Consider the following 21,255-nt stretch of genomic DNA (forward strand, 5'->3'; position numbering starts at 1 on the left):
CGTTGCCCAGACTGGCCTCAAACTCAAGGCCATTCTCTGGCCAAAGCCCTGGAGCATAGAGATTACAAGTACGAGCCACCATTAGAGATTTTAAGTACCAAGTATTTATTGCAAGAATGGCTGGACAGCTTTGAAAAGGGAACAGTACAGGGATGTGACCGGTTAGAGCTGTGCTCCCAACTTCTTGTTTTTGCCTACTTTGAAATGTAAAATTTCAGAAAAAGCGTCAAGACCCTTCTCCCCGCCTGAGCACTCATTGCCCTTCACACCGATCCCAGACTGCCGACACACACCCCTGCAGCCTCAACTCAGTGAACTGTGGAACACCAAACCTAACCAGGGCGTTTTGTTTTGTTTGAGACGAGGTCTCACTCTGTAGCCAAAGCTACCCTGGAGCTGTACAATTTAGGCGAGCCTGGAACTCCTAGCAATCCGGCTGCCTCGGCCCCCACATGCTGGGATTGAAGACGACATCAGCCATCATGCCTAGCCTCAGCTGGCTCTCATTCACACTCGAGGACTCGGCTGCTCTTTAGACTGAGTGCACTCCTTAGCTGAAGTAAACGGGACAAAGTCTCCTCCTAAACCCTCAGGTCCACAGATCCTCAATACTAAGCCGCGTAGATCTCTTGCGCAGCCGCAAATCGCTCGGAGAGGAAGGGGCAAGGTCCTGAGCGGAAAAGCAAGGCCCCAGAACGGAAGTAGCGGGAACTCGGAGGCGGCCGGAACGGGGACCAGTGAGAACGCGGGACTAGCCGGAGCCCGGAAGTGCGGACTAACTCTACGGTCGTTCCGGAAGCTCAGGTCTCAGCATGGCTTTGGGTGGGAAGGCACCCAAGAGGAAGAAGGGCCAGGAGCGGAGGTGAGCGGAGGGCGGTGTTGGCGTGGGTGCGGGGTGGCGAGTGGCTCGCGGCCTGGAAGAGACTGTGCCTGTGTTTGCAGACAGAGCCCTGAAGATGGCGTGGGGGACGCGGCCGCCAGCTACCAGGTGGGACAGGTCGCCGACAGCCTGCGGGGCGGCCAGAGACTTTCCGAAGGCTCGACGGGGCGGCTGGCAGCTCTCTTCAGCGCCGCGGAGTCACAGGCTGCACCCGTGTTTGTGCCTGTGCCCCAGGTGAGTCCCCGGACTGCGGCTTGAGTGTCCCCTTAGAGCTAGGTGTAGAGGGTAACTCGCCTGACAGACAGCTGTCTGTCCGCCCCTGGAGCAAGACAAGCCTTTCACCCCCAGCCCTGTTTATTGGTTGACAGGGTCTCTTGTAGCTGTTTAGGCCTCAGATTCTGTAATGTACCCGAGGACGGTCGTCCTCCAGCTTCTTGTGCTTAGATTACAGGACAGCTCCATCATATCTGACTTTACTTTTTAGTTTGAGAAAGGGTCTCACTAGTTGCCCAGATTGACCTTTAGCACACACTGTAGCCCAGATGCCATACTGCTGCCTCAACTTTGCACTGAAAAGTGGAATCACAGGTGTGTGTGTGACCAAGCCCATTAAATCTGGGTTCACGACTAATGAATGTCAAGAATCCTCTGCTTCTCTTTAACCAGTGAGGAAGAAGAAGTATCAATCTAGAAAGAGCACAGTGTTGCTCAGGGATTTGGAGACGAGGACTTTGCTATGTAGCCCTGGTTGGCCTGGCATAGCTCCTACCGCCTCCACATCCTGATTGCTGGAGTTAGCGGCATAAGCCACAACACAGTCATAGGGCCTGAATTCTTAAGAGCTTGACGTATTAAGTGTGACTTGAAACTCTTGAAAGGAAACCCCTAAGAAAAGAAAACCCGATGATGAAGAAGAAAGTACATCCCAGATTAAAAGGCCAGTTGTGCCAACCCCTGCCAAAAGGATGAAAGTGAAGAAACTCTCTGATGCAGAGGAGAGGCTGGCAAACAGGTTGGTGAAGTTCTCCTTACTGGGTTAACAACATCAGGCGGTTTTGAAAAATTAATGTTCATCTTAATTTTTTCTTATTGCATAGTTCTCAAATTAAAAAAATACATTATATAAAGTCTCATAGATAGTTAAAAAATACAAAGACCCCGTTTATCCAAAGTGAACAGCCTTTCAGGTCTTTCCTTTCCATCTCTGCCTCTTGTTATGTCTGGGCCATCCTTGGTAGGTCTTTACCCCCATGACTGTAACCCTGTGTTTTATGTCTTCAGTGTTTCAGGTGGCTATCAAACATGAATTTGGTTTTTCATGTGGAAACCAGATTTCCATCATTAGCTTAAACTTTTTTTTATAGAATATTTGAGTTAGTATCCAGATAGCTACACCAGTACTACTTTTCCAGTTATTGTTTCTTGCTGTTTTGGGGAGGTGAGTTAGGGCAGGGGTTTCCTTCCTTTCTTCCTTTTTCTTTTCTTTTAAGATTTATTTGTTATGTATACAGTGCTCTGTCTGCATGTGTGCCTGCTGGCCAGAAGAGGGCACCAGTTCTCATTACAGGTGCTTGTGAGCCACCATGTGGTTGCAGGACTGGCTTTGTCAGCTGCTGTTGTTTTTGGTTTGTTGTTTTGTTTTTGACTCTTTTCTTTGGTTGTTCCTTAAAAACTAGGGAGAGTGCCCTAGCAAGTGCTGACCTAGAAGAAGAGCTTCATCAGGATCAGGGGCAGGAAAGGAGAAGGTCTCAGTCTCATGGTAAAGCCGCAGGTGGAGAAACACTTGGTGTGAACCTCAGCCACGATAGAGACCAAAGAAGAAAAATCCCACTCAACCCTGAAGAAGAGCGGTTGAAAAACGAGAGGACTGTGTTTGTCGGCAACTTGCCTGTGACGTGTAATAAGAAGGTGAGCGGGAGGGGCAGTTTAAACCTAGGGGAGTTGTCGGCTGAGGTCACTTTTTTATTGAGCTAATCATTGATAACTCGCTGCTGTAGCTTCGCCGTGCTTCCTGCTCACCACACCATAGATGGTTATGGTGCCGACACCTCCTTGATCCTAGAGTCACAGACACAATCTGGGCTGTGTGTTTGTGTATGTGTGTGGTCTAATTCATGTTTGAAGCAGCAGTAGCTTTTCCTGGCTTTTTTCTCTTCTGCTTCCTTCCTGTTAACGCCTCTAGAATGTAAACTGGATCGTTCTCTTCACTGCTCTGTGGAGCACAGGAGAGGACGCCTGACACAGCACAGGCTCAGTGATGTCTGCTGTGTGGAAGAGTGAGCACCCAGGTGCCTTTTGTGCTGCAGGCTGCACTGAAGCCGTACCTTTGCCTTCTATGAACATGTGGTTGGTCGTCACTGCCTGAGCAATCCTCAGGCCCAAATCCTGCTCACCTTTGGAAGGATGGGTTTATAGTCTCCTTCCTTAAAAGCAGCCTAGGAAACACTGACTTTTATTCTGTCCCCTAGTGTTTGATTCATAAAGATATCATGTACTATCTTTTAAAAAAATCTTTTTAGATTTGTTTCATGTGTATGAATATTTTGTGTATGTATGTGTACTAATATGTGCCTGTGGTGGTCAAAGAAGTAATAATCAGATCCCCCGAAAGGTGGAGTAACATGATTGTGAGCTGCCATTTGGGTGCTGGGAGTCAAACCCAGGTCCCCTGTAAGAGTAGCAAGGGCTCTTAACCACTGAGTCATTTCCCCAGTCCTCCTTTCTGTTTGTGAGACAAGATGTCTTTATGTCTTCACTCTGGCTTCTAACTCATGGCAGTCCTTCTGCCTCCACCCCCAAAGTGCTAGGGTGAGACACCGGCCCAGTCGTTTTTTTGTCAGTTGGGTACGCATCTCCCTGAGTCACCCTGTGTACCCTGGTCCAGCCTTGAGATCTCAGGCATTCTGTCTTAGCCTCCTATATACATTTTGCTGTTGGTTATGATCTCCCCTTTATGTCATAAGAACTCAAAGGAAAGGTACTCTGCAAAAATATTCCTACGGTTTAAGTTAGAATTAGTTATAGAGATTATTATCCTACCCCTTAAAAATGTATTGTTGAAATATGGAGCAGCGGGCTGTGTCCCGCCACCCGGCTAGCTTTACCCGAAATAATTACACGGAAACTGTATTCTTTTAAACACTGCCTGACCCATTAGTTTCAGTTTCTTATTGGCTAGCTTTTACATATTGATCTAACCCATTTCTATTCATCTGTGTAGCCCACGAGCTGGCTTACCAGGAATGATCTTAACCTGCGTCTGTCTGGAGTGGGAGAATCATGGCGACTCCCTGACTCAGCTTCTTTCTCCCAGCATTCCGTTCTGTTTACTCCGCCTACCTAAGGGTTGGCCTATCAAATGGGTCTAGGCAGTTTCTTTATTAATAAGAAATCACTCCCACATCAATGTATGTTCTTGAGACTGGGATTCTCTTGAAGTAGTGTTCTGAAGTAAACAGTTGGCAGATTTCCCTGTGGGTTGGCGTCATTAAAAGGCAGTTTGGGTTAGCCAGTGTAAAAAGATCCGAAAATGTGTGTAAGACACAAGTCTGACCTCAGTTTAAGTGTCTCACAGACTGTAAGCACTGGAGCCTACAGCTAGCACCGACCATGAGTAGATGCTAATGTCAACCTCAGTTGTGTTCTTCTCCCCAAGTTTCTGTAAACTCTTCTTGTCCATCCCGCTGAGTAGTCACCTGCTTTTCTGATGTGCTCCTTGGATTTTAGATGCCGGATGTGAACACTAATCTCGCTTCCACTTTGTGTTTCTAGTGCTGGGATAAGAGACGTAGACTACTATAGTTGGTTCTGGAATGTTCTTAAAGTGTAGCAGTGAACACAGATGTTCAAGGTATTAACTAACATGTATGTGTTTATTGTTTATTTTAGAAGCTGAAGTCATTCTTTAAAGAGTATGGACAGATAGAATCCGTACGATTTCGTTCTGTGGTAAGTGTCTTCTCCCCCTGAAAAATGCATGTCACTGCGCTTTATCTGTAAATCAAAACTGATGGCCTCATGGTGCCCAGTGTCTGCTACATTCAGATGATTGTCTCTGCTGTCAGTAAAGTAGACAGAAAGGTTGCTCCTCACCAGGCAGTCTCCTTCAAACTGCAGCTAGCCTGACTTGTGTCGTGTAACCAGAGATTTTTGTCGGGACCACCAACTTTCCGATAGCCATGTGACTTATTATTAATCATAAATGCTTGACCAGTAGTTAAGTCTTGTTACTAACCACCCTGACAACTTACCCCATATTTTTAATTTATTCTCTGCCACATGGTGGTACCTTTTTTTTCAGCCCAGCATATTCATCTTGCCTCTCTATGCATCTTCTGGCAACTCCATCCTTCTTCCCAGAGTCCTCTCAATTTGGCCGTCCTGCCTGACATCTTTCTGCCTAGCTATCAGCCAGTCATTTCTTATTAATCCAATCAGAAGGCACCTTGGCAAAGACATATCTTCACAGACTTACAAAAAAATTAATCCAAAATAGTGTGCGGTAGATGAGTGTGACTGTTATAGGCAATGCTTAGGCACTTGTAGAAGGCATTGGTATCTTCTTTCATTCTCAACCAATTATGCTAGCGTTCTCAGGATGAAATACACAGTATAGTTTCTGTTTCTGTTTGCTTCCTCCCTTCTGTCCTGGAACTCTAACTACATAGACCAGGCTGGTCTAGAAAGTGCTGAAATTAAAACTGTAAGTCATCACAAACAGTAATATGTATTTTAATATTTCCAGTGTAGTTAGCATGCACAGGTAGTGTTTACCTTCTTTCTAGTTATTCTTTCTTACACGATTCTCTCAGGGCTTCTCAGGGCTGAAAGTGTAGATCAGCAGTGGGAGGCTTGTCTAGCATCTGTGGTTTCTTAGTCTCCACTGTCAAGGTGTGAGCTGGGTAGTTTTGTTGCTGCTGCCTTTTGCTGCCTGGGATGATCTTTAAATGCCTGCAGTCTTGCCCCATCCAACAAAGGCATCCCTGAAGGATGCCAAGTGTCCCATGGGAAAAAACTGGCTTCTTTAAAAGTATACATTTTCATGAGCAGAGTGCCCATCTTTAATCCCAGCATTTGGGAGGCAGAGTTAAGCAGATCTCTGTGAGTTTGAGGCCAGCCTGGTCTACAGAGTTAGTTCCAGGACAGTCAAAGCTACACAGGGAAACCTTGTCTCTAAAAAAATGAAAAAAAATAAATAAATAAAGTAGACATTGTCTAAGATTTTGACAGTCCTCATCATTTCTGTTGATGTGTTTTTTTCCCCCCACAGTTATTATCACCTATTTTATCTGCTCTTCTGAGCTCCATTTCCCAATATGGAGGTCTTATCTGACCCACTAACTGGGGTGTCTTGGCCCACACTCTAGTTATGGGATGCCTGTTTTTAGCCTCCAAGATGTGGCATTGCCTTTAACTTCTTTGAACCACCTGGCCTGTTACTTACTCTGTTTGCTTTTCACATGAGTATAGTTAGAGTTTTCCCATCTTAGCAGCTGCTTCCAAATTACCACACAGAGACTTAGCATTATGTATAAATACTTGGCCAATAGCTCAGGCTTATTACTAGCTATCTCTTACATTTAAATTAACCTATTTCTATTAATCTTTGTATTGCCACATGGCTTGTGGCTTTCCCTCTCCTATAGCATCTCTTGCTCTTTTGGCAGCTGCCTGGAGTCTCTCTCTGACTCCATCCTTCTTTCTCTCTGTATTCTCAGTTTGATTACCCCCCCTATACATTTTGCCTGGCATTAGCCAATCAGCTTTTATAAGCCACTGAGAGTAATACATATCAGTAGTGTAGAAAAGGGTTGTTCCACTGCATTTCCCTGTTTTCGTCTAATTAAGGGAGGTTTTAACTTTAACATAGTAAAACTATATAATAAAAACAGTTATTGGGCTGGAGAGATGGCTCAGTGGTTAAGAGCATTGCCTGCTCTTCCAAAGGTCCTGAGTTCAATTCCTGGCAACCACATGGTGGCTCACAACCATCTGTAAAGAGGTCTGGTGCTCTCTTCTGGCCTGCAGGCATACACACAGACAGAATATTGTATACATAATAAATAAATAAAATAAATATTTAAAAAAAACAGTTATTAAGCAAGAATTACAGTAATATCCGATCTATTTATTTGTATTTGGCAAATTAGAGAAAATACTCTATTATCTATTTTATCTTGGTGAGTCTTAAGTTTTATATCTAATTTATTTTTTATTATAACTAAGAAAAACTATAACTGACAATCTTCAATTCTGTCAAAGACCCCAGAAGATGGTGGGGTAGCCAGCTTTGGCCTACAGGCCTAGCGTATCTGACAAACTTTCCTGTGAAGCAGGGAACTTTGAAGGACTCTCCAACTGTGTCTTGGCAAAGTTTGGCAGTCGCCTTTTTGGTGTCCTGCTGGTCCTGTTTCAACAGTGACTGTTATAGCATTGAGGCAAGGGCAGTTTCTTTGCCCATGTGACTAGGTTTTGACAGAAACAAAACAAACGTCATACAGAATTTCTTCAGTGCCCATCATCTTTCTTTGAAGTAAATGCGTGCTGTTAGGAGCAGAGGTGACTCATTGTCATGAAAGCCTTAGGTTATTAGAACATTTTAAATGCCATATTCTGTAGGTCTTTGAAGTGTTTGAAGACCACCTATCTCATCTAAAATGTATGTTTGACCTTGAAAACACACCTGACTACATTTGATTGTAATAAGTGACTAACTACTAACTGGTATTTTTTAAATTATACATTACATTTTTAAATGAGCTATATAAATACAATAGTCCAAACAAGAGTAGAAACATAACACAAATAACTAAATTAATAATAATAGTTACTATTAATAAACTAAAATCCATAATAATGTGAAATACTTTGAGATTAACAGTTGTTTTTTGCATTAAAGTAGATTTATTAATCTACTGTTTTATCTCATCTTTTCTATATCCTAGCCCCCTTTTCCTTTAGAAAGAGATCTTTAATTTTAACTCCTTTGTTTAGCTTTTTTCCTGACTATGACCCATAACAATTTGTAACCAAACCCCCTAAACAATGACAAATACCCATAATTCATTTTTGAGGGATGTTGGCATTATTCTCCAAACTACTTTCTGTTCTTTTGGGGGCACTGAGGGACACTGAGAAAATTTAGGGTTATGATCAAGTGCTGATTGTAGTATTTTGTGTAGCTGGATCATCTCAGCTAGTGGCCTTGAAGCTGTCGTGGACGTTGAATCTGGGAGCTGTATCAGAGGCTCTCTGGGCCATTTGCTCCCATTGGAGATTTTTCAGGGAGTCTTTCTTGGTCAAACCTGATTTTTTTTCTTTTAAACCTGGAACAAATCCATAACCTTTCTTTCCCTGTACAAACAAAAGTATAACCTCTCCTTGAAAACAACATATCTTTTGACTTAAATTTTGAAGTCAAGATAATTTTAAAATATATAGACTGGTTTTCATAATCAAGTCTCTTTTAGCAGTTATTTGCTCATTAACAGTCAAAAAAGCTAATGACAACACAGTAGCATACAGATCCAGACTTTGTGTATTTCCCATATTTACATGGTTTATATTTTTTATTACTCTAATTCTATTAAGGACTTTATTTTAAAACTTTTTCTTTGTTTTTGCTTTTGTTTTTCAAGACAGGGTTTCTCCGTAGCATTGGGGCCTGTCCTGAAACTAGCTCTTGTAGACCAGGCTGGCCTCGAACTCACAGAGATTTGCTTGCCTCTTCCTCCTGAGTGCTGGGATTAAAGGCATGTGCTACCACCACCCAAAACAATATATTTTTAATCCAAGACTGTATATATTCTTCTTCTCCCTTCCAAGCCTATGCACATTGATAAACACATAATAGATTGGTTAGAGGATCTTTTTGTCTGAGTCTGTCCTTATTGTGTATCTGTAACTCTGTAACCTTTTCTGTCTGCATGAGCAGAAACCCTAAGCCAGCCAGGCAGTGCACAGCTGGGAGACGCCTCTCTGTACCACAGCCTGTGTGGGCCTGTGGAAATCGGCCATGCGACTTAGCTCAGGGTGAGCTGGCAGTTACCAGGAGCTGTGTCTCTCTACTGCAGCAGGCATGAGAATTACAAGGCTAAGGCGTCGCTCCAGGCTCTGTTTCTGTGTGTTTAAGATTGTTTTTGGAGCTTTGTTAGGTCTTATGTGGAATTCCAGTCCCATCTTGAAGTGCCATATGTAGGCAGAGTTTCCCATCCCAGCAGCCACTTCCAAATTACCACACAGAAACTTAGTTTTTTGGGTTTTTTTGTTTGTTTGTTTGTTTGTTTGTTTTTTCGAGACAGGGTTTCTCTGTGGTTTTGGAGCCTGTTTTGGAACTAGCTCTTGTTGACCAGGCTGGTCTTGAACTCACAGAGATCCGCCTGCCTCTGCCTCCCGAGTGCTGGGATTAAAGGCGTGCGCCACCACCGCCCGGCAAACTTAGTATTATTTATAAATGCTTGGCCAATAGCTCAGGCTTATTACTAGCTAACTCTTACATTTAAATTAACCCACTTCTTTTAATCAGTATAGTGCCACATGGCTTGTGGCTTTACCTGTCCTCTAGCATCTCTTGTTCCCTCAGCAGCTGGCTGGAGCTCTCTATAACTCCACCTTCTTTCTCCCGTATTCTCAGTTTGTTCCTGCCACCTGTTTGTTTTTCCTGGCCTTGTTCAGCTTTCATAAGCCAATGAGAGCAATACACAGTTGTAGTGTTCCACAACTCCTGGGGTTTTTCCATCGTTGAGTCATTCCTTTCTTTTCTCCTGGCCTATCTCTACTCATTGCTTCTTTTTAAATTTTTTATTTTTATTGGGAATCTCTTTAAGATTTATGTGTATGGGCGGGTTGGTGTTTTACCTTCAGTTATATGCATGCAGTGCTCGTAGAGGCCAAAAGAGGGCAGCAGATCCCCTGGCAGTAACTGGGATCCAGGGCTCATGCTTGTGTTGGGAGACCAGCCTGGGTCCTCTGGAAAAGTAGTGAGTGTTCTTTACTGCCGAGCCATCTCTGCAGCCATCTTACCGATTCTATTTCCTCATGTTAGAACAGCTGACCATGCTGTGGCTCTCCCTTCAATCTTCCTTTGTTGATACCGCATGAGTATCAACATGGTCTACCGCATGAGTGGTCACCCTGTGGGTTCTTCAGCCTCGTCTCTCTGCACCACTTCCTGCCCTGAGCTGAAGCCACTTGTTCTGTTGAGCTGCTCCCTTGTCACTTGGCTTATTGCTGTGCTGCTGGGTCTCTGGGACTGTGTTCCCAGGACCAAGATCATCCTCAATACACACTGAGTCCACGGCTTGCCTGGGCTACAAAGGCCCTGTCTAAAACAAATAAAGACTCCAAAATATTTTGGGGGCCCGGTGGATATATAATCTCTTAGATGCGAAGGAAATCACATCTCCTCCTAACCAGTTCAGACGTTTTAAATACATAGAGCGGAGAGGAAGGTTTAATTTATAAATGCTGTCGTGCCCCCCCCCCCCCCCCATTTGCTTTATAAAACTGTTTTCATCCTGTTTCTCGTGACTCTTCGCTGTGTGGAGTCATCCTGCAGTCTGGGCACCCAGTGTCTGTGCTTGTGCTGTGTTGTCTGCGAGTAGCTGTGGACTGTGAGGCTGTCTGGGAATTCCTTGTCTCTTCTCCCTTCTGTCTGAGATAGGGCTTCCTGTATCCCTGTGCAGCTCAGGAGGGTAGCTGTATTCCTCATCTTCTTGTCTCAGAGCCAGGATTACAGGACTGTAGAGTGTGCCGCAGCTCCTGGCTCACACGCATTAGAATGATTGTCTCTGATTCAATTTCCCTAAGGTGTTTTGAGCTACATGTGGTTAGCTACATAGTTTGGCTTTTACTAAAATGTAACTTACGTGGCTGGAGGTGTAGCAGAGGTAGACCACATGTTGACATGTATGAAGTCCTGAGTGCAGTCTCCAGCCCTGAGAAAGGGGAGGAATAAAAGTGTTAACCAGTTTGAAAAATACTCCAAAATCAAATTTGTAATGTTTTTTTTTTCTTCTTAAAAGATGCCAGCAGAGGGAACACTAACCAAAAAATTGGCTGCAATAAAGTAAGTTTATAATTAGATTATTTTCTTTTTTTAGACTATCCTAGTGTTCTATAAGATCTACCCTGATTTATTTCAGTATACCTGCTCGTGGCTAGTTTGTTTGTTTTCATCTTGTGGTCATAAATAAGTGGAGTGAAGGAATGGTTTGGTTTGGTTTTTTGAGACAAGGTCTATTATGTAGCCCTGACTGACTGACTGACTTTGAGCTTACAGAGATCTGCCTATCTGTGCCTCCCAAGTGCTGAAATTAAAGGTATGCACTACCGGGCCCAGCCAGGCCTTACGTTTTTAAGACAGTGTCTTGCTATGTAACTCAGTAGGCATGGAACTCCTGATTCTTCTGCCTTTGTTTATGGGTGCTGAGCATATAGGGGAGCACCACACATCTGGCCACTTTTAGGACTGTGACATTTGACCCTGGCGAAAACATTGCCACAGTCTGCATCCTGAATGCCTCCTTAGCCCAGTCTGCTGGTGTGCCTGTGCAGTGCGTCTGCCTCTGCTGTAGGCAGTGCTCTCTCGCCTACTTTCTGAGCTACGTGTGCTAGTGTGTTTGTGAGCAGACCCCACACTTCATGATGCTCCTCCTTGATTCTGGGGATGGCACGTGGGGCCTGGTTTGCCCTAAGCACTCACACTACCTCTAAGCACACTCCAGCCCATTCCGTCCTGGTCTGACTTTCCTCAGCAGAGTTTTGAGATCTGTGCTATGTACATCAGTGATCTGTTCTTTGTCAATACTGTTTCCTCGTGTGGAAAGTGAGCATTAAACTTGGTCATTCACTAGCCCTTTAGCATTCAGTGATTCCAGATTTTACCTTTCATGCATAAAGGACTAAAACCATTTGTGGACAGGTAATGTCTCCTGATAAAGTCCCTGAGGGAGAATGTCTTTGCCGTACAGTCAGTGTGTTTTAGCTTCCTAAAAGGTGGCCCCCTACTGCCCATCGTCTTGCATGGTTTTCATTCCACCAGCACTCGGTGAGAACACCACATGTCTGTGTCCTCCGCAGCCGCAGGACACTAGTGTCAGCCTTTCTGAAGACTCCTTGCTATGCTTTTGTAAGATAGCAAACGTCTTTTTATGTACTTACTGGGTTTTTACTGTTTGGTCAAGTACTGGAAAACTTCACCTGTTTACTGCTGTCTTCTTTCCCTTGTTTCTGAGGGAGAGAGAGATGGACGGCGTGGGGGAGAGTTACATATTCTGCATGCAAAAGCTTTGGTGTCTTTTAAAGGATCAAAAGGATAAGAAATTTCACATCTTATTGAGGATCCAGTGTGGAGGGCTGCCATTGTTAGTGAGCTGTAGTGTAGTGGGAATGAGGACGCCAGGCTGTGCTGTGTCCCCAGGCTCCCCTGCTGTAATGTTTATTTGTAATGTGTGTATGGGCGTGCATGTGCAGTGTGTGTGTGGGAGCTGCTCTCTACCACCAAGTGGTACTGGAGACCAAACTCAGCTTGTCAGTCTTGGTGGCCGGCATCTTTTCCCACCAAGCCATCTTTTAGGCTAGACTTGGCCTTTTGCCTTTGATGGGTCTTAATGTCCCGTACCGTGTTGCTGACAGGAGGTTCCCTTTCCTCTTCTAGCCCTGGAGTCTTGGCTCTGCCCCAGTGGCAGGCTGACTGTTCCTCCCCGCAGCATCTTCACCTTTTCCTTCACCTGGAGGAGAATCCAGGTGGGCTTGCACACTCTCCTCTAGCCTGTTGTCAGCGTAGATGTTCTCTGGGGCTCATGTCCAGGTTCCATCTTCTGTGGATGCCAGCTCAGATCTGAGTACACCCATAGATGGTCCCCTTGCAGCATCAGTGAGACTGAACCATGCGGGTATTGTCTCTCTTTGGAGAGAGGAGCCTGGCCTTAGTGTCCAGGTGCTTTCCTCCAAGACTCTTGCTCTCTGGGTTCCACCAGTTGTGATGCTGTGGATTAGCTGCTAAGGACAGGAGAGATGGTCTTTCTGGCTTCTGTGCTGTAGTGGAGACAGAACATTACCTGACATGAGCTGTCCATAGTCCCCTTTAGTCTGATGTAAAAGTCCACTGAAGTAGACCCACCTGCTTGCCGCTCGTATTCATGGGGCAAAGATCTTTCTGTTCTGTGTTGCTGGGGTCAGCGTTGGCTTTGTTGGCAGCTGTGTCCTGTAGGTCGAGTTAGGTGCTGGAGAGCACTGACTGAGTGTCTGTCCTATAGCTTGTCAGCTTTTTGACCACCATCAACACTTCTCAGACCTCAGTTTCTTCATCATGAAGTCAGAAAACAACACCCACGCCAGGTGAAAGGTCTAGGTTAGTGCTGGGCAGTGTTTTGTGTCTAGCTGTTTTCCTCAATAGGAAGGTATCAGATTGTGCATAGGAAGTCACAGAAACCATGACAGTGCTGAGGTGGAGAACGGGCATGCGCCCCGTCTCTAACCCAGAAGCTGTCTATGGTCAGCTGGTCACAAAGGAAAAATTGTTTTTTTTTCCAATGGTGTCTCACTGGATATACCACATTTAAGTGAGAGCCTGTGGCTAACACAAAACAAACTCAGTGGTACTTTGAAGATTTTTTTTGTCTCTATTTTGTTTGGGCATTTTTTTACCTTACTGGTCTTTTGCTTATATATTATAGTTTCTACACATCTCTCGTGCTTTCTTTCTTTCTTTTTTCTGTTTTGCTTTACTTATCTATTTTTTTTTTTTTCGAGACAGGGTTTCTCTGTAGCTTTGGAGCCTGTCCTGGAACTCCCTTTGTAGACCAGGCTGGCCTCGAACTCACAGAGATCCACCTGCCTCTGCCTCCCGAGTGCTGGGATTACAGGCGTGCGCCACCACTGCCCAGCCTTTACTTATCTATTTTTGCCTGTTTGTTTTCCAGAGAGAGAGAGAGAGAGAGAGAGAGAGAGAGAGAAAGAGAGAGAGAAAAGGCATGGAGTTGGATGGGTGGGGAGGATGTATAAGTCCCGGCTGTCTTGGAACTTGCTCTGTAGACCAGGCTGGCTTCAAACCCACAGAGATCCTCCTGCCTCTGCTTCTTGAGTGCTGGGATTAAAGGTGTGTGCCACCATACCTAGCTTGAAAAATAATTTTTTTCAACAACAAGAAAGAAAAGACTCCAGTGTGCTGCAGCACGCTGTGTTCATGCCTGGCCCTGCTCACTGGGGTGTCTTCCCAACAGTTCTATTCGTGTTTTTGCCTTTGATGACCTCAGCAGCAGGCTGGCATCTTTAGGCAAGGACCAGTGATCATTACTAAGTCTATTTTACTGTTTTGTCTAAGATTTATTTATTTTTATTTTTTATATATTTGATTGTTTTGCTTGCATGTGTATATGTGCACTGTGTATGTGGTGTCAGAGGAGACCAGAAAGGATGACAGATCTCCGGAACTAGAGTTGCAGATGGTTGTGAGCTGCCTTGTGAGTGCTGGGAATTGACCCAGGTCCCCTTCAAGAGCAACAAGTGTTCTTAGCCACTGAGCCATCTCCTCAGCCCTCGTCTGTCTTACCACTATCATTAGTAGCTATTTTCTACTGAATCGCATCCATATTATATTACCTTTTGCAAGTGTAGGTCTTGGGCAGCAGCAGCCATAATCACTAAAGGTGAAAAGCCAGCCTGGGGAAATGGCTCAGTTAAGTGGTTGTCTTGCAAGCATGAGGACTTAAGCTTGATCCCTTGTAAAAAAGCCGGGCATAGTGGTTGGCACACTTGTAATTCCTGTGCTGGAGAGGTAAGACAATGACCATGCAGTCTAGCCTGTGTGGTGAGACCTAGGCATGAGAAACCCTGTCTCAAAATGTAGATAGTACCTGCAAGATGGCTCAGCAAGGAAAAGTGCCTGCTTCCAAGGTCAGTGACCTCGGTTCAGTCCCTGGAACCCACATAGTGGAAGGGAAGGATTGACTCCTGTGAGTTGTCCCTGCCTCCACATGAGTGTTTGTGCTCCCCTACCTACAACTAAACACGTGTTTTAAAAATACACACAAAAATGGTAGACAGCACTGGAGGGATGACAGATGAGGTTGACTCTGGCCTCCACACATACATGCACGTATGTGTAAGCACACACACACACACAAAAGTGAAGAGCAGCTCTTACATGTCTTGCTTAGAAAGAATAGCCTCGACACTTACTGTGGTCCTGACATAGGGGCCGTGTCTGGGCCAGATCAAACCTTTAGACCCAGTAGCAAGTTTACCAGGTACAGAAGACAGAGGCGCACGTAAGACTGTTTTCTCACAACAGCACATTCAGGCTGTTGGAAATAATGCAGGTTCCAACAGATTTGTTTGAATGGACAAGTGAAGCGTAATGGATAGCAGTAGATAGGGCTGTATCGTGAGAGAGAAGCAATCCGTGTGGAAGTCGGGATGGTGGTGCCCATCAGCAGGATGGCTGGTGGCTGCTAGGGCTTTTACTTCTGCGCTGAGCTGTTTGTCGATGTGCACTTCCTAGGTGTGTATCCTACAGTGAAAAGGAAGAGTTTTTCTAGGTTCAGAGTTGGAGCCAGGATGACATTGCTGATCCTTCTTCCATTGTTCTAGCTGACACTTGTGGGAGTCCTGTTCTCACCATTCCCTCACAGTGATGACTCCTGAGATGATGTGGGCTCGTTGCTCCTTTTGCTATCTTTATATATCTCTGTTCCTTTTCAAACTACTGGATCTTTTCTTGAAAATGTGGAACTTCCAGTCTGCAAATTTTATCATGTATTGGTTATAGAAAACAAAACTAGATTTTTCTCCTGAGTTTGAGGTTAGCAAGTTTTACATGATCTGTTTTTCCTTCTGTTCTCTCTGCAGACGTAAATTTCACCCTGACCAGAAAAGCATTAACGCGTATGTAGTGTTCAAGGAAGAGAACGCTGCTGCAAAGGCGCTGCAGAGGTGACCCTGCCGGGGACAGGGGGACGGGGCGGTGCTGGCCTCTTCCCGAGAGGGCTTTACATGGGCTTCATTACGGCAGACGCCCCATAGCTAAGTGCTGATTTTCAACAGCCACCCCCACTTGTCTTTTATTAGAAACGGGGCCGAGATTGCAGAAGGATTTCGTATTCGAGTTGATCTCGCCTCTGAAACCACCTCTGTAAGTAGAATGTGATTTGTTTAAGGATCTTAACAAGACAGCTAGATGTGGTAGCTCATGCCTGTCATTCCTGCATCAGGAGGGTGACAGGAATTACAGGCTCACCTGGCATGACAGTGTGAGACTGTCCCAAAGAAGTGGAAAAGAAAACAAGGCAACAACAAAAAGATCTTCATGAGCCTTGTGAAAAGGTAGATCAATGGAGGGAGCAGGGGGAGAATGGGAAAAAGGAACCTTTGTTCTTTAGGGACACGGTATTGGTGTCCAGGGGGGTCACAGGACTCAGGTGAACATTATCTTCACAAATAGGCCACTTTCCATTTGAAGATACTCTCCCATGACCAGCTCTTTAGAGAAAGTAAGAGGTCACCAGAGACTAAAGTCAGGAAAGTTGTTACTCACTTAGGCTGCTTGCTCATACCTGTGTCGGAGCTGGGGAGGCAGAGGCAAGAGCAGCACATGTTTTGGGCAATGCTGGGCTGTACAGTGAGACCCCGTCTCAGAAACCAAAAGCAGAGTTGTTATTTGTTAGAGGTAAGGAGCAGTCTGAAGACTCTGTGTGCCTGGTATGTTGCTGGAGACACAGAGGGCCAGGCTGTGGCTCTGTTTTATGGTAAGTGCTGTCATCTGCACAGGGGGCTTTGTCCACTCAGAGTGGTGCCCCTGGGACAGTTCGACAGGAAAGGACAAGAACCGTTTGCAGGAGAACAGATTCAATGAGTCTTGAAAGATTTTTTTTTTTTTTTTTTTTTTTTTTTTTTTTGGTTTTTCGAGACAGGGTTTCTCTGTAGCTTTGGAGCCTGTCCTGGAACTCCCTTTGTAGACCAGGCTGGCCTCGAACTCACAGAGATCCGCCTGCCTCTGCCTCCCAAGTGCTGGGATTAAAGGCGTGTGCCACCACCACCCGGCCGAGTCTTGAAAGATTTACCTGGGCAGGAAAGTATTCTCAAAGCACAGTGGCAATATCTGTGAGGTGTTATGGGAGGCCGCTTGTTTGCTGCCGGCTACCCAGAACTGAATTAATCACACAGAAACTGTATTTAAATCACTGCTTGGCCAGTCACTTAAGCATATTGCTAGCTAGCTCTTATATCTTTGCTTAACCCATTTTTATTATTTTATATTTTACCACGAGGCTCATGACCCACCAGCAAGGTTCCAGCTGGCAGCTCACCTCTTTCCCTTCTGGCAGCTACTTGGCTTCTCTCTGACTCTGCCTTCTTTCTCCCAGCATTCAATTTTGTTTTCCCCACCTAGCTCTGTCTTGCCCTGCTACAGGCTCAAAGCAGTTTGTTTATTCATTAACTTATAACAACAGCACATATATAGAAGGACTCCCCACATCAGGGGTGTGTATGGCAAGAGCTTTGTGTGGTCAGTGGGTGTACGGTAGCTAAGAGAGCTGCAGGGTAGAGAGGTTGGCAGGCAGACTATGAAACCCTGCTTTGCCTCACTTCATGCAGTGTCTGGGTCTTGTCCAGTGTGGGTTCAGGAGCATTCAACATTTCAGTGCTGGAGCAATGTGACCAGACTGCACATGACAGCTGCATCAACTGTAGAGTTAGCCTGCAGAAGTGTGCTTCTCTTAGATGAGAGAGAGCAACAGTCAGAGTCAAACCTCTAGCTGGACCACAGAGGGTCAGCAAGCTGTGGTGCTTGGGCCATATCTGTTAATAAATTTAACTGCAGGGCTGGAGAGGATGGCTCAGAGGTTAAGAGCATTGCCTGTTCTTCCGAAGGTCCTGAGTTCAATTCCCAGCAACCACATGGTGGCTCACAACCATCTGTAATGGGGTCTGGTGCCCTCTTCTGGCATACACACAGATAGAATATTGTATACATAATAAATAAATAAATAAAGCCGGATGAGAAGTTGCAGTGGAGATCATGTAGCCCTTAAGCTCTAAGTCTGAGTGGTTCTCCACCTCCCTAATGCTGCGGCTTTTAATGCAGTTCCTCATGCTGTGGTGACCCTCAACCATAGATTATCTTCATTGCTACTTCATAACTGTAATTTTGCTACTGTTATGTATCATAAATATCTGTTTGCTGATGGTTTTAGTCATCCCTGTGAAGGATCATTTGACTACCCAAGGGGTCACGACCCACAGGTTGAGAACCACTGCCTGTGAGTGCTGCTGTGATCAGGTCTCTCCTGGTTCTCACATACTATGTAGCAGGAACATAGGAACAGACAAGGGCAGGGTATGATCAAATCAGGGAGTGGAGACCCTCAGCCTGTGGAGGGGATGCGGCGGTGGGCGGGGTGGGCTAGCTCCTGTTTTCTAGTGTACTGACTGTTTCTGTTCATCGCTGTTTCAGAGGGACAAGAGATCGGTGTTTGTGGGGAACCTTCCTTACAGTAAGTGTGCTTTAACAAAAGTATTGTTGTTACTACATGATAGGGAAAGGAGCGGGATGTAGTTCCGTGGCCAGGGGCTTACCTACATGCCTGAGAGCAGTAACAAGTACAGTAGTTGAGAACAAAAGGAAATTGAGTAATATGGATGTGGTGCCATAGTGAGTGTCTTTAATCCCATCTAGTTGAGGCCAAGGCAGGAAGACTGGAAAACGAAGGCCAACTTTAGCTGCCTCTGGGGAAAATTTAGGAAGAGCTGAAGGTGTTGCTCAGTGGCAGAGCTCCTCCCTGGTGCTCGTGCGGCTTTGTGTTCCCTTCCCTTACAGCAGAACCATAGAAACAAAGCTCGAGTAATGTGAGGATTGCTTAGGACAGCTTTTAGAGGCAGGCTGTATAGTGCTGTGTTCTCGTGGGCTTCGCTAAGCATTATCACACAAGGACAGTCCACACGTTCACCTCATTTGTGCTTGGATTTGTTTGTAGAAATTGAAGATGCTGCTTTGGAGAAACACTTTCTGGACTGTGGGAGCATTGTGGCAGTGCGGATCTTGAGAAACCCCCTCACAGGCGTCGGTAGAGGGTTTGGCTATGTGCTCTTTGAGGTACGGGGACCAGAGAGAGCACTGCTGCTCTTGGGAATGAAAGCCTGTGCCCCGGAGAGGTCGTCAGTGCTGTGTCGTGATTCGAATTCCCGGCTTCTGACTCAGGAAAGCTCAATTCATAACCACCACAACAGAATGCCATGGCTACAGCTCTCCAAGCATCCTTGTTTGTGCATGCTAGCAGTACTGTATAATACTCTAGATGCTGGGTGTTAGAGGAACCTTACCTTCTGTAAGATGGAGCAAACACAAGCTTCCTGCATTGAGTTCAGTGACTACTAGTCTGTCTCCTGACATTCCTAAGCAGTAGAGGATACCTCTGCTGGATAGTATGTGGATTTATTGTTACTATTTTTAATGTGTATGTGAGTATAGATACCCATGCCATGCATAGGGGGTGCCCCACGAGCTGGAGTTACTGGTGGTCATGAGCCACTTGGCTTGGGTGCCTGGAACTGAACTCCAATTCTCCTTAAGAGCAGTCTTTACTCTTAACTACTGAGTGAGACATCCGTCCAGTGCCCAGGCTCTCTGACTCTTGGCAAGTATCCCTGGGAGATGTTAGAAGTCTTGTGTGTGAGGTCTGTGTTGCTCTACTGCACTGACCTTGTTACTCTGTCTAGATGTAACTCACCTCTTTGAGAAGTCTGTAGAGTTCTTTCAGCATCTCAGCATTCAAAATAGTATTAGTCATTCTGTGCTGGAATAGGAGTTTGGACTCACAGAACGTTCTAGAGCCTCTAGTCCCACATCTTAGGGACTATAGGAGAGTTTCATGTCTTCCACTTACAACAGAAATTTTACAGAAAGTTGGCTTCTGAACTGTTTTCTGTTTTAAAGAAACCTATGATGACAGAAGTGAGCCCGTGGTTGTGGCTGTTAGCGTTTGGGGAGGTGACCTGAGTGTGACATGAGCAGCAGGGGCTCACACAGGGCTGGGAAACCACAGAGTAGAAGGTCTTCATATACCATTGAACTCAGACTTTACTGATCTCGTTACATATGAGTTTCTGGTGGAAATTAATGGGTTTTTTTATTATTATTTTTGTTCTTACAGAATACAGATGCTGTTCATCTTGCTTTGAAGTTAAATAATTCTGAGCTAATGGGAAGAAAATTGAGAGTCATGCGTTCTGTTAATAAAGAAAAACTAAAACAACCAAGTTCAAACCCAAGCTTGAAGAATGCCAGTAAACCTAAGCAAAAAGTTACTTTTTCTTCCAAAAATGCAGGATGTTCCAAAAATGCATTTATTGGAGAAAAGGCAGTTCTCACGAAAAAGAAGAAAGGACAAAAGAAAAAAGTAAAAGCAAAGAAACCAAAAAATCAGCAGTAAAGACAGAAGCTGCCTCCTTCGTTTCTATGCTGAACACTTGGAATGAGTGTCTGGGTTTTTTACGAATTGTGTGGAAAATGTGGAGACTCACACAGTGGTGTTTTGTACTCATATGTAAGGCTTTTTTTTTTTAAAATAGCATATTCTTAGATATGAATTTACAGAAAATAATAAACATTAATACTGATTACTGTGGGAACACCGATTCCAGATGTGGTCGTGAAGACAGACTGTGAGCTGTCAATAATAGACGCCCATCTCTTCCTATCTCATTCCAGCCATCTCAGAATTGCTAACCAATAAGAACACCCAGAAGTGTGACTGACTTCTAGGCCATGGCCAGCAACTAACGTGGTTGATTATTAATGTCCTTGACAGGCTGGCTATAAAGCTGGTTTACTGTCGCTCAGAATGAAATGGCTGTCCCAGAAAGTTTTTTTTAAAAATATTTATTTATTTATTATGTATACAATATTCTGTCTGTATGCCTGAAGGCCAGAAGAGGGCGCCAGACCTCTTTACAGATGGTTGTGAGCCACCATGTGGTTGCTGGGAATTGAACTCAGGACCTTTGGAAGAGCAGGCAATGCTCTTAACCTCTGAGCCATCTCTCCAGTCCTCCCAGAAAGTTTAAAGACAATATTTCCCAATGAATTATGGTAATTGAATCACAAATTTTAAAGGTGAATGATAGGACAACACGGGCTGCATCCTCTAGGGGCTTGGCCTGGTTACAGCAATGATGCAGATGTCACCAAGCCGAGGCTGGGTCCAGGATGGAGAACTGTGGGGAGGTGTAAGCCAAGGTGGCTGTCTACAGAAAACACACTCTATCACTTAGGTAGACACTCGTTTAGTTTTCAGAATTCTGTCTTTGGACAATGCCATGTAGAAAATCTAATGGGGTGTCAGAACATAGCTCTAGAGGCTGGGGAGATGGCTTCT

The 21,255-nt window shown here is 45.0% G+C and overlaps 1 protein-coding gene across 1 annotated transcript; it reads left to right on the plus strand.

Annotated features, from left to right (window-relative positions):
* The first annotated feature begins 726 nt into the window (after positions 1–726).
* On the plus strand, positions 727–20,810 carry Rbm34 (RNA binding motif protein 34). The gene is made up of 11 exons (XM_041650167.1): positions 727–862; positions 943–1,114; positions 1,759–1,892; positions 2,557–2,788; positions 4,769–4,828; positions 10,903–10,946; positions 15,731–15,814; positions 15,950–16,013; positions 18,336–18,375; positions 18,856–18,974; positions 20,032–20,810. The coding sequence occupies exons 1-11, from the start codon at positions 813–815 to the stop codon at positions 20,308–20,310; spliced, it is 1,278 nt and encodes a 425-aa protein (XP_041506101.1). The 5' UTR covers positions 727–812; the 3' UTR covers positions 20,311–20,810.
* Positions 20,811–21,255: the final 445 nt, after the last annotated feature.

Source organism: Microtus oregoni, unplaced genomic scaffold (genome assembly GCF_018167655.1).
Source record: "Microtus oregoni isolate MIOR12 unplaced genomic scaffold, Mior012 000004F_ref0000308, whole genome shotgun sequence".
Taxonomy (NCBI): domain Eukaryota; kingdom Metazoa; phylum Chordata; class Mammalia; order Rodentia; family Cricetidae; genus Microtus; species Microtus oregoni.